Below are 14112 nucleotides of genomic sequence, written 5' to 3' on the forward strand. Positions count from 1 at the left end.
CCATTGTTCTATTTTATTCCAAATGCTTTTTTTTTTTTTTTTTTTTGGTCACCCAGACCGGAGTGCAGTGGCATGATCTCAGTTCACTGCAACCTCCAACTCCCTGGTTCTAGCAATTCTCCTGCCTCAGCCTCCTGAGTAGCTGGGATTACAGGCACACACCAGCACGCCCAGCTAATTTTTGAATTTTTAGTAGAGACGGGGTTTTACCATGCTGACCAGGATGGTCTGAATCTCCTGACCTTGTGCTGCCTCGGCCTCCCAAAGTGCTGGGATTACAGGTGTGAGGCACTGCACCTGGCTCCAAATGCTTTTATTTCTGTCTACAAGATTAAGAAAGCACAGCATGGACAGACATATGCAAAAAAGTGAACCTTAACCTAAATGTTGTATCTCATACAAAAAATTAATTAGATCATAGATCTACATACAAAAAAGCAAAACTACAAACATTCTAAAAGAAAACCTTCATATTTGAGGGTTAGAAAAAGATTTTTTTTGAGACAGAGTCTCACTGTGTCACCCAGGCTAGAGTGCAGTGGTGCGATCTTGCTCACTGCAAACCCTCACCTCCCGGGTTCAAGTGATTCTCCTGCCTCAGCTTCTTTAGTAACTGGGATTACAGGTGCCCACCACCATGCCCGGCTAATTTTCTATATTTTAGTAGAGACTGGGTTTCACCATGCTGGCCAACTGGTCTCAAAGTTCTGACCTCAAGTGATCCACCCACCCCGGCCTCCCAAAGTGCTTGTTACAGGTGTGAGCCACCACGGCTGGCCAGGAAAAGATTTTTTAAACATATCAACAAAAGTATGACCCATAAAAGAAAAAATTAATAAACTAGACTTTATCAAAATTTAAAACTTTTCCTCTATAAAAGACACCAGTAAGAGAATGAAAAGACAAGCTATCTGCAAATCATATATCCTTGAAAGGACTTGTATCGACAATGTATATGAAGAACCCTAAAAACCCAAAGAGAGAAAATAACCCAATTGTTGTTGGTGTTTGTTGAGACAAGAGTCTCACTCTGTCGTCCAGGTTGGAGTGCAGTGGCACCATCTCGGCTCACTGCAACCTCTGTCTCACAGGTTCAAGCAGATTCTCATCTCAGCCTCCTGAGTATCTGGGATTACAGAAATGCACCACCACACCTGGCTAATTTTTGTATTTTTAGTAGAGATGGGATTTTGCCCTTTTGGCGAGGCTGGTCTCAAACTCCTGGCCTCAAGTGATCCACCCACCTCCATCTCCCAAACTGCTGGGATTACAGGCCTAGGCCACTGCACCCCGCCAAACAACTAAATTGTAAAACAGTAAAAGACATGAACGGACACCTCACCAAAGATAACATAAGGATGGCGAAAAAAGCACATGAAAAAAATGTTCAATATCATTAGCTATTAAAGAAATGTAAATTAAAACCAAAATAAGATGTCACTACACAGGTATTAGAATAGCTAAAATAACAAACGGTGATAATACCAAATGCTAGTGAGGATGGAGAGCAGCTGGAATTCTCATAAATTGCTGTTCAGAATGTAAAACAGTACATGCATTCTGAAAATGGTTTGGCAGCTTTTTATAAAGTTAAATATCACCTAACACATATCCCAGCAACCCCACTTCTGGGCATTTTACTGTAAAGAAATGAAAACTTGGCCGGGCGCACTGGCTCACGCCTGTAATCCCATCACTCTGGGGGCCTCAGGCGGGAGGATCATGAAGTCAGGAATTCGAGACCAACATGACCAACGTGGTGAAATCCCGTCTCCACTAAAAATACAAAAATTAGCTGGGCATGGTGGCACATGCCTGTAATTCCAGCTACTCGGAGGCTGAGGCAGGAGAATTGCTTGAACCCAGGAGGTGGAGGTTGCAATGAGCCAAGATTGCACCACTGCACCTTAGCCTGGTGTCAGAGTGAGACTGCGTTTCAAAAAAAAAAAAGAAATGAAAACTTATGTTCACGCAAAAACCGGTACACAAATGTTTACAGCAGTTCTAATCATAATTGCCAAAAACTGCAAAAACCCAAGTGTCCTCCAATGGGTGAATGGATAAACAAACTGTAGCAAATCCATAAAGTGGAATATTACTCAGAAATAAAAAGAAACAAACTCCTGAGACACACACAATTTGGATGAATCTCAAAGGCACTATGCTGAGTGAAAGAAGCCACTTACCTATCACGATTCCACCTATATGACATTCTCAAAAAGACAAAACTACAAATAATCACACACACACACACACACACACACACACACGACAAAACTACAGTGAAAAAGAGCTAAGGGATTGCTAGGGGTTGTGGATGGAAAAGAGGTGACTATAAAGGCAGAGCACAACGGAGTTTTTGAGGTGGAACTGTTCTGTATACTAATTGTGGCAGTAATTACAGAAATCTATATATGTTTTAGAATTCATAGACATGTATACCCCAAAAAAGTCAATTTTACTTATATTAATTTTGAAGATAAAATTGAAAAAATTTAACTCTTCAGAGATAATTGGTTAACTAAACAGGAATTTAAAGTTACTATATATCAAAACATACTCTAAATGAACTAAAAAGCTAAACGTAAATTATGAAATAATACTCATCTTAATATATATGACACTCCTATAAATAAACTTTTAAAAAGAATATACCCAGAGAAAAATGGGCCAAGACATGAATAAACAGAACTAAGTATAGGAAAATGCTTTATTTCACAAATAACTGAATAAATAAACAGTAAAGCAATGAGACAGTATTTTTTGTCAACTGGATCACAGACACAAAAAAAACTTAGAGGGGCCCGGCGCGGTAGCTCAAGCCTGTAATCCCAGCACTTTGGGAGGCCGAGGCGGGTGGATCACGAGGTCAAGAGATCGAGACCATCCTGGTCAACAAGGTGAAACCCCGTCTCTACTAAAAATACAAAAAGTTAGCTGGGCATGGTGGTGCGTGCCTGTAATCCCAGCTACTTAGGAGGCTGAGGCAGGAGAATTGCCTGAACCCAGGAGGCGGAGGTTGCGGTGAGCCGAGATCGCGCCATTGCACTCCAGCCTGGGTAACAAGAGCGAAACTCCGTCTCAAAAAAAAAAAAAAAAACCTTAGAAGAATGATAACATTCAGTACTGGCAAAAGTGGCGAAAAAAATCTAAAGAAAACTAGTTTGGAGCCTAAAGTGCTATAAGATCTCCTAAAGGTAATCTGGATGTCTATACGTATCAAAAAATTCATATACATACACATATACTGTTTTTTCACTTCCAAGAATTTAAGTAAAATAACCCACAGTGCAGAAAAATATATGAAGCTTACTCATAACAAAATATAAATTTAAAAAGGTTAAATAATTATACATTTGGCCAGGTGAGGTGGCTCACGCCTATAATCCCAGTACATTGGGAGGCCAAGGTGGGTGGATTGATCACCTGAGGTCAAGAGTTCGAGACCAGCATGACCAACATGGTGAAACCTCATCTCTACTAAAGCCCAAAAACTAGCCCGGCATGGTGGTAAGTGCCTGTAATCCCAGCTACTCAGAAGGCTGAGGCAGGAGAAACACTTGAACCCAGGAGACAGAGGTTGCAGTGAACTGCGATCGTGCCACTGCACTCCAGCCTGAGCAACAAGAGCAAACCTCAGTCTCAAAAATTAAATAAAATAATTATACATCCCTATAATAGAATAATAAGTAGCCATTACAAATCCAAGTCACTTGAACAGTTGATGAAATCAGATTATGTTATTTTAGTAATCACTGCTATAATTTCCTACTTGTTCTCCAAAGTAAAGGTAAAAGACATAGGTTTTGCATGGTTTTTGGGTTTTGTGGGGTTTTTAGGATTTGCGGGGTTTTTAAGTTTTGCGGGGTTTTTTCTGTTTTTTGCTTTTTGTTGTTGTTTTTTTCTGAGACAGGGTCTGGCTTCATTGCCCAGGCTGGAGTGCAATAGTACATACAATCTCAGCTCACTGCAACCTCCACCTCCCAGGCTCAAGCCATCCTCCCACCTCAGCTCCCAAGTAGCTGCAACTACAGTGCACACCATCACACCTGGCTAATTTTTGTATTTTTTTTGTAGAAACGGGGTTTCGCTATATTGCCCAGGTTGGTCTCAAACCCCTGAGCTCAAGCAATCTGCCTACCTCAGCCTTCCAAAGTGTTGACATTATAGTCATGAGCCACCATGCCAGCCAAGATTCAGGTTTTTCTTTTTTTTTTTTTCTCTTTTTCTGGGAGGGGGGTCGTAGGTTTGCAAGCTAGGAGGGGGTCGTAGGGTATCAATTTAGGTTTTTCTTCAATGACAAAACAATGTTCATGACAGAATGATATGTTTTCAAAGAAAGTAAAATATAAGATCATATACAAGCTAAATTTTATTTTTAAAATGCATGTGAATTAGAGCCGGGTGAGGTGGCTCACACAGTAATCCCAGCACTTTGGGAAGTCAAGGCAGGTGAATCACAGGGTCAGGAGGTCAAGACAAGCCTGGTCAACAAGGTGAAATCCTGTCTCTACTTAAAATACAAAAAATTAAGGGCCGGGCGTGGTGGCTCAAGCCTGTAATCCCAGCACTTTGGGAGGCCGAGGCGGGCGGATCATGAGGTCAAGAGATCAAGACCGGCCGGGCGCGGTGGCTCAAGCCTGTAATCCCAGCACTTTGGGAGGCCGAGGCGGGTGGATCACAAGGTCGAGAGATCGAGACCAACCTGGTCAACATGGTGAAACCCCGTCTCTACTAAAAATACAAAAAATTAGCTGGGCATGGTGGCGCGTGCCTATAATCCCAGCTACTCAGGAGGCTGAGGCAGGAGAATTGCCTGAACCCAGGAGGCGGAGGTTGCGGTGAGCCGAGATCGTGCCATTGCACTCCAGCCTGGGTAACAAGAGCGAAACTCCGTCTCAAAAAAAAAAAAAAAAAAAGAGATCAAGACCATCTTGGTCAACATGGTGAAACCCCGTCTCTACTAAAAAATACGAAACATTAGCTGGGCATGGTGGCGCGTGCCTGTAATCCCAGCTACTCAGGAGGCTGAGGCAGGAGAATTGCCTGAACTCAGGAGGCGGAGGTTGCGGTGAGCTGAGATCGCGCCATTGCACTCCAGCCTGGGTAACAAGAACGAAACTCCGTCTCAGAAAAAAAAAAAAAAAGATCACAAAAAATTAGCTGGCTGTAGTGGCAGGCACCTGTAATGCCAGCTACTCAGGAGGCTGAGGCAGGAGAATTGCTTGAACCTGGGAGGCAGAGGTTGCAGCCAGTCAACATTGCACCACTGCACTCCAGCCTGGGCAACAGAGTAAGACTCTGTCTAAAAAAAAAAAAAAAAAAAAAAAGCATGTGAGTGTACAGACACATTGATACACACATATATATAGTATTTTCTCAATTTTCTATAATAATAAACATATATTGCTTTCATACATTTTTTTCGGATTGATAAACATTTTTTTTTTTTTTTCTGAGACAGAGTCTCACTCTGTCACTCAGGCTGGAGTGCAGTGGCACCATCTCAGTTCACTGCAACCTCCGCCTCCTGGGTTCAAACAATTTTCCTGCCTCAACCACCCAAGTAGCTGGGATTACAGGCACCTGCCACCGAGCCTGGCTAATTTTTTTTTTTTTTTTTTTTTTTTGAGACAAGAGTTTCGCTCTTGTTACCCAGGCTGGAGTGCAATGGCGCGATCTCGGCTCACCGCAACCTCCGCCTCCTGGGTTCAGGCAATTCTCCTGCCTCAGCCTCCTGAGTAGCTGGGATTACAGGCACGCGCCACCATGCCCAGCTAATTTTTTGTATTTTTAGTAGAGACGGGGTTTCACCATGTTGACCAGGATGGTCTCGATCTCTTGACCTCGTGATCCACCCGCCTCAGCCTTCCAAAGTGCTGGGATTACAGGCTTGAGCCACCAGGCCCGGCCTAATTTTTGTATTTTTAGTACAGATGGGGTTTCACCATGTTGGCCAGGCCAGTCTCAAACTCCCGACCTCTGATCTGCCTGCCTTGGCCTCCCAAAATGCTGGGGTTACAGGAGTGAGCCACCCCACTCAGCCGAATCAATATAATTTTTTTTTTTTTTTTCTGAGATGGAGTCTCAGCTCAAGGGCAGTAGCTGGGACTACAGGCATGAGCCACCACATCCAGCTAAATTTTGTATTTTTAGTAGAGACAGGGTTTCATCATGTTGGTCAGGATGGTCTCAACCTCTTGACCTCGTGATCCACCCAGCTTGGCCTCCCAAAGTGCCACTGTGCCCAGCCAATATACATTCTGTTAAATCAACTAAATTATATCCATAATGAGTTTAGAACTTTTTTATAACCTGGATTATCTGGTATTATCCTGGTCACAAGCATTTCACTGTTACCTAAATATGGCAATTCTACATGCAAATTTGTCTTTTAGTTACTAATCCCAAATGAGCCGACTGTCCAAAGGCAGATGATCTACAGATAATGGCATCTCATTAATATCACCACCCAAAAGATGCAGAATACTGTGTATATTAAAATTAGCCTTTTGTGTCTTAAATTTTTTTTTGAGACAGTCTCATGCTGTCTCCCAGCCTGGAGTGCAGTGGCGCAATCTTGGCTCACTGCAACCTCCATCTCCCAGGTTCCAGCGATTCTCCTGCCACAGTCTCCCAAGTAGCTGGGATTATAGGCACATGCCACCACACCCAACTAATTTTTTTTGCATTTTTAGTACAGACAGGGTTTCACCATGTTAGCCAGGCTGGTCTCGAACTCCCGACCTTAAGTAATCTGTCCACCTCGGCCTCCCAAAGTGCTGGGATTACAGACATGAGCCACTGCGCCCAGAGCAGTATGTTTTAAAATCTATTAAAGACATTTCTTTAATACACAGAAACTTACAACCTGCTATGTCCATATACTTTTTTTTTTCAGTTCAATATTACAAGAAGCCATAAGACATACTTATCTTTTTTGGTGGGGGAAGAGGTTTACATCTCCTTATTGTTTGATTTATGTACCATTTTCGTATTCTTTTTTAATATTTGACATTTCTTTTAAGTTTCTTGTTTAGTTTGCACTTACCATGGAGCACTTCGCCAGAACTTCCTCCTGGAATCTCAGGAATCCTTCCTGAACTTCAACTTCATTGAGGAAAAAGGAAAGGAAATGAGTGAAGGGCTGTTTTCTTCTAAAAGTGTGCAAAAGAACATCAATCCGTGTTCGGGCTGAAATTACACCATTTCGATGCTGGCCAGTGATTACTGCAAACAAAGAAGAAAGGGTTAACATGCTCAAGAACCCCCAAATGCTTATAAGATAGGGGACCTCTTGATACTGTCATCTCTGAGGAGCTAAAGCAATTCTGAATTCGTATGTGAATCTAAACAGGGGACAGTAACAAGTGTAAAAAAAACTGCTAATTAATTCAATGTAAGCAGAATAAAGCTTATAAATAGAAAATATCCTTAAGATGCCTTATAAAGTAGAAAAATGAATTCAAATGCTACAAAGCAAACCTTTGCTGATAGGAATGTAAAATGGTGTAGCCACTATGAAAAAGTTTGGTAATTCCTTAAAAAGTTACACATAGCTGGGCATGGTGGCTCACACCTGTAATCCCAGAATTTTGAGAGGCTGAGGTGGGCAGATCACTTGAGATCAGGAGTTTGAGACCAGCCTGGCCAATATGGAGAAACCCCATCTCTACTAAAAATACAAAAATTAGCTAGGAGTGGTGGCACATGTCTGTAATCCCAGCTACTTGGGAGGCTGAGGCATGAGAATGGCTTAAACCAGCAAGGTGGAGATTGCAGTCAACTGAGAGCATGCCACTGAACTCCAGCCTGGGTGACAGAGCTAAGACTCTGTCTCCAAAAAAAAAGTTAAACATAGACTTACCATATAACCCAGAAATTCCACTCTTAGGGATACACAAAATAAGTAAAAACAGAAAGAGAGGAAGAAAGGGGGGCAGCGGGGGGAGGAACAGGAAGGAAGGACAGGGGAGGGGAGAGGAAAGGGAAAAAAGAAGGGAAGGGGAAGGGAAAGGAAAGGGAAAGGGAAAGGCAAGGCATGGTAGCTCATGCCTGCAATCCCAGCACTTTGGGGGGCGGCGGGAAGCTTCTGATGTTCCAGAAGCTCTTCTTCTGACTTATGTATTTATTTATTTTTCGAGACCGAGTCTTGCTCAGTCACCCAGGCTACAGTGCAATGGTGCAATCTCAGTTCACTGGAACCTCTGCCTCCCAGGATCAAGCAATTCTCCTGCCCAGCCTCTAGAGTAGCTGGGATTATAGGCACATGCCACTACGCCTGACTAATTTTTGTATTCTTAGAAGAGATGGGGTTTCACCATCTTGGCCAGGCTGGTCTCAAACTCCTGACCTCATCATCTGCCTACCTCTGCCTCCCAAAGTGCTTGGATTACAGGTGTGAGCCACCGCACCTGGCCCAATAAACCAGTTTATTCTCTTGCTTTTCAATTAAATTAGTTCCACTAAATTCTTACATTTAACAATTAGACACACTAATTTTTCCTTTTTTTTTTCACCTTGCTCTGTTGCCCAGGATGGAGTACAGTGGCATGATCTCAGCTCACTGCATCCTTTACCTCCCAGGTTCAAGCAATTCTCCTGCTTCAGCCTCTTTAGTAGCTGGGATTACAGGCATGAGCTACCATGCCTGGCCAATTTTGTATTTTAGTAAAGACAAGGTTTCACCATATTGGTCAGGCTGGTCTCGAACTTCTGACCTCAAGTGATCCATCCTCTTCGGCCTCCCAAAGTGTTGAGATTACAGGCATGAGCCACCGTTCCTGCCTAGTTTTTTTTCTTTGTTGTTGCTGTTGCTGTTTGAGACAGAGTCTCATTGTGTAACCCAGTTAGAGTGCAATGGTACGATCATGGCTCACTGCAACCTCGACCTTCCCAGATAAAAGATCCTCCCACCTCAGCCTCCCAAGTAGCTGTGACTACAAGCACACACACCAGCACACCCAGCCAATTTTTTTTTTTTTTTTTTTTTTTTTTTTTTTTTTTTTTTGTAGAGATGGGGTTTTGCCATGTTGCCCAGGCTGACCTTGAACACCTGGGCTCAAGTGAGCCTCCCACCTAGAACTCCCAAAGTGTTGGGATTACAGGCATAAGCCACCAAGCCCAAACTGATACTCTAGTTTTTCACACTGCAACATTTGTGCTAAGTTGAAATGGAATCTTTACAGCCTGTCTACTCTTTTCTGGATAAGTCTGGAATGACTCTAGCACATTTTTTTTTTTTTTGGAGACAGAGTCTCACTCTGTCACCCAGACTGAAATGCAGTGGCACGATCTCGGCTCACTGCAACCTCTGTCTCCTGGGTTCAATCGATTCTTCTGCCTCAGCCTCATGAGTAGCTGGGATTACAGGCATACTCCACCACACCCGGCTAATTTTTGTATTTTTAGTAGAGACGGGGTTTCACCATCTTGGCCAGGCTGTTCTCGAACTCCTTACCTTGTGATCCACCTGTCTAGGCCTCCCAAAGTGCTGGGATTACAGGCGTAAGCCACTGTGCCTGGCCAACTCTAGTATATTAAAATGGCTAAAGTCTCCACATTTATACCATGTTATAACTTTACTGCAATAAAAAATATCATAGAGGCCGGGCGCGGTGGCTCAAGCCTGTAATCCCAGCACTTTGGGAGGCCGAGGCGGGTGGATCACAAGGTCAAGAGATCGAGACCATCCTGGTCAACATGATGAAACCCCGCCTCTACTAAAAATACAAAAAAATTAGCTGGGCATGGTGGTACGTGCTTGTAATCCCAGCTACTCAGGAGGCTGAGGCAGGAGAATTGCCTGAACCCAGGAGGAGGAGGTTGCAGTGAGCCGAGATCGTGCCATTGCACTCCAGCCTGGGTAACAAGAGCGAAACTCTGCCTCAAAAAAAATAAATAAATAAATAAATATCATATAACTGGTGAGGCACGGTGGCTCATGCCTATAATCCCAGCACTTTGGGAGGCCGAGGCAGGTGGATTATCTGAGGTCATGAGTTGAAGACCAGCCTGACCAACATGGAGAAACCTCGCCTCTACTAAAAATACAAAATTAGCTGGGCCTGTAATATAAAAATTACATGCCTGTAATCCTAGCTCCTCAGGAGGCTGAGGCAGAGAACTGCTTAAACTCAGGAGGCAGAGGTTGCAGTGAGCCAAAATCATGCCACTGCACTCCACCCTGGGTGACAGAGCAAGACTCCATCTTAAAAAAAATTAACAAACAAAATTAGTTGGGTATGGTGGTGCATGCCTGTAATCCCAGCTACTTGGGAGGCTGAGGAAGGAGAATCACTTGAACCCGGGAGGTGGAAGTTGCAGTGAGCCAAGATCACACCACTGCACTCCAGCCTGGGCAACAAGAGCAAAACTCCATCTCAATAAAAACACAAAAACACACACACACACACACACACACACACACACATATGTACGTATATAAAACTTACTACACAGATAGAAAAATGGGGAACATATAACAAGTGTTAATAGCAATTATGTTTGGATTCATATTATAAGAGACTTCCATTTATACATTATATATGATTTCTGTAAGCTTTCTCTTTTTTGAAAGCATGTATTAGTTTTATAATCAGAAAAAATAGATGACACTTTAATGCAATTATAAAATGACTTTAGTATTTGTAACTTGAATGTTAAAACTTAAGGAAAATAAATGTTCGCACTTACAATTCTAACAACCTGAATATTTACTTTAATAAAAATCTTTCCAAATGCTGTTAAAGTTCTAATGCTAGAGTTTGTTAACATTATCAGGGAACTAAAGAAAACCGCAGCACTGCACTGGCCAATATGGGAGCCCACATGCAGTTAGTTAAAATAATCTGAATTCAGTAAATGTAAAAATTCAGTTCTTCTCACACTAGCAGTATTTCAAGTACTCACAGTCACATGTGACCAGTACCTGACACATGCAGCTCCTATGCTAGATGGCATGGATACAGAACATTCTCACCATCACAGTAAGTACTTCTGGATAGCACTGCTCTAAAGTCAATTGCTACTTATCTGCTGTCAAGGTGATTATTCTTTTGTGTGTGTGTGTGACAGGGTCTCACTCTGTCGCCCAGGCTGGAGCATGGTGGCATGAACACAGCTCACTGCAGCCTCTACCTCCTGGGCCCAAGCGATCCTCCCACCTCAATCTCCCGGAGTGCTGACATTACAGGTATGTGCCACTGTCTCCAGTCAAGGTGATTATTCTTACAATTTTTTTCGCAAAAACAATACAATTCATGAGCATTAAGGGAAAATGGGGCTGGGGTCAGTGACTCAGGTCTATAATCCCAGCACTCTGGGAGGCCAAGGAGGAAGGATCACTTAAACCCAGGAGTTCAAAGCCTGCCTGGGCAACATAGCAAGACCCCATCTCTACAAAAAATAATAAAAATTATCTGGGCATGGTGGCATGTGCCTGTAGTTACAGCTACTTGGAAGGCTGAGGGAGGAGGATTGCTTGAGCCCAGGAGTTCAAGGCTACAGTGATCTATGACAGAGTCACTGCACTGTAGCCTGGGCAACATGTTCATGCCTGTAACTCCAATACTTTGGAAGCCAAGGCAGGCAGGTCACTTGAGTTCAGGCGTTCCAGACCAGCCTTGTCTCTACAAAAAATACAAAAAAATTTAAAAATTAGCCAGGTATGGTGGCATGTGCCTATAGTCCCAGCTATGGGAGGCTGAGATGGGAGAACTGATTGATCCCAGGAGGTAGAGGCTGCATTGAGCTGTGATCATGCCACTACACTCTAGCCTGGACAACAGAGAGAGACTGTCTCCAAAAAAAAACACTAAAATAAATGATTAGAAGGCTGCATATGGTGGCTCAGCCTGTAATCCCAGCACCTTGGGAGGCCGAGACAGGCAGATTACTTGAGACCAAAAGTTCAAGATCGGCCTGGGAAACATGGTGAAACCCTGTCTCAATAAAAAATAAAAACTTTTAAATGAAAAAAGAAAAAAAATGGGTTAATGAATTATTGGAGGTTGCTGTACTCTTTGACTTTAAAAAAGTTCCATCAGCCAGGCATGGTAGCTCACACCTGTAATCCCAGCACTTTAAAAGGCCAAGATGGGTGGATCACTTGAGACCAGCCTGGCCAACATGGCGAAACCCTGTCTCTATGAATAAATACAAAAATTAGCTGGGTATGCTGGCACACGGCTATAGGCCCAGCTACTCAGGAGGCTGAGGCAGAAGAATTGCTTGAACCTGCAGGACAGAGGTTGCAGTGAGCCTTGGCACTCCAGCCTGGACAACAGAGCCAGACTGTCTCAAAAAAAAAAAAAAAAAAAATCCATCCTTCCAGAATAAGTTTACAATTTTGTCCTAACAATGCCCCTCACTCAAAGCCATTGTACAACAAAAGCCTATGCCATTGGTTCACACTGAGGCTTCATACAGATACTTTCTGACTTGATTTATACTGCTAAACTATTTTTCCTCAACAGAATAGTTATTTGAATCAAGTTACATTATTTTAATCACTACCCTTTTTTTTTTTATGATTTGCCTTAGGTTTAATAAAAATTAACTGTCAAAAATAAAATCAAAATATTTCTTTTTACTTATCTGACACACATAATACAAATGTATGTGATAGTACAAGTTTACATTTGAAACTAAAAAGTAAAAATTAAATAATGGAAATATTTTGTTAATTTCTTTCATTTCCTTCCTGGTTTACAAAATCAAGGGCAAAAAGTTGAGAACATAATGGAAAAGGCTAAACTTTATTTCATCTTCACTGATCCCATTGGTTTTCTCTAATTCTAACTGGAAACAATTCACAAATCCACTTCAAGCTACCAAAGCACAAAAATAAACCTAGGCCAGGCACGGTGGCTCACGCCTGTAATCCCAGCACTTTGGGAAGTGGAGGTGGTCAGCTCATGAGGTCAGGAGTTCGAGACTAGCCTGACCAACACAGTGAAACCTCGTCTCTACTAAAAATACAAAAATTAGCCAGGTGTGGTGGCACACACCTGTAGTGCCAGCTACTCGGGAGACTGAGGCAAGAGAATCGTTTGAACCCAGGAGGCGGAGGTTGCAGTGAGCCGAGACCATGCCATTGCACTCCAGCCTGGGTAACAAGAGTGAAACTCCAACTCAAAAAAAAAAAAAAAAAAAAGAAAAGAAAAAAGAAATCTAATACACAGTGAAGTCTACAAGCTATATTCCATCAATCATCAATGTATGGTAAAGTATAAAATTAAGGCCCTGGTACTCAGTCAAGGTAAGGCTGTATAATTCCATCTTTCCTCATTTGGGAGATTGGTACTGATAAACCATAAAAAGGCCCATAGCTATAGAACCGCACAGAGAACGTAGTTACTAAACGCTGCAATCAGTTACATTATTCCATACACATGCAAAAGTGACTTCAAATATAACTTGTATCTACTGAGTCTCACCAATTTCCCCATCTTGTCCAGGTTTAGGAATGCTAATAGACGTTTTGGTCTCCATTTCTATTTTCTTCCTAGTGTCTCCTCTCTTTCCAACTATATGCCTGTATAAAGAAAAAGTAATTAAAAGGATATTAAGTCAAAATGTACCAAACTTAAGAATCTCATCATGGCCGGGCGCGGTGGCTCAGCCTGTAATCCCAGCACTTTGGGAGGCCGAGGCGGGTGGATCACGAGGTCAAGAGATCGAGACCATCCTGGTCAACATGGTGAAACCCCGTCTCTACTAAAAATACAAAAAATTAGCTGGGCATGGTGGCGTGTGCCTGTGATCCCAGCTACTCAGGAGGCTGAGGCAGGAGAATTGCCTGAACCCAGGAGGCGGAGGTTGCGGTGAGCCGAGATCGCGCCATTGCACTCCAGCCTGGGTAACAAGAGTGGAACTCTGTCTCAAAAAAAAAAAAAAAAAAAAAAAGAATCTCATCATGTTTAAATCCTTTGTGACTAGAGATACTCCCTTACGGAAAAGCGGTTCAGTAAAAGCCCAATATTTGTGGAAGAAATTACAAGTCATCTAGCTTTAGAACATGCTGCATTAAAGTCACTGGCAAAAATGAGTTTTTGGCCCTATAGCCAATTCAATGCATAGAAAAACCATGCCCAACACCCATTTGCTTCT

The 14112-nt window shown here is 42.7% G+C and overlaps 1 protein-coding gene across 7 annotated transcripts in view; it reads right to left on the reverse strand.

Moving 5' to 3' along the window:
- The window catches only part of ASCC1 (activating signal cointegrator 1 complex subunit 1), a 141882-nt gene that overhangs the window by 108805 nt on the left and 18965 nt on the right, over positions 1–14112 (reverse strand). For all 7 annotated transcript variants that reach the window (XM_074382365.1, XM_039477869.2, XM_039477868.2 and 4 more), the window contains 2 exons: positions 13440–13537; positions 7052–7230 (listed from right to left, as the gene is read on the reverse strand). In XM_074382365.1, the coding sequence (XP_074238466.1) occupies positions 7052–7230; positions 13440–13537 (277 nt within the window). The remainder of the gene's footprint in view (positions 1–7051; positions 7231–13439; positions 13538–14112) is intronic.

The sequence above is a fragment of the Saimiri boliviensis genome, chromosome 12 (assembly GCF_048565385.1).
Source record: "Saimiri boliviensis isolate mSaiBol1 chromosome 12, mSaiBol1.pri, whole genome shotgun sequence".
Classification (NCBI taxonomy): domain Eukaryota; kingdom Metazoa; phylum Chordata; class Mammalia; order Primates; family Cebidae; genus Saimiri; species Saimiri boliviensis.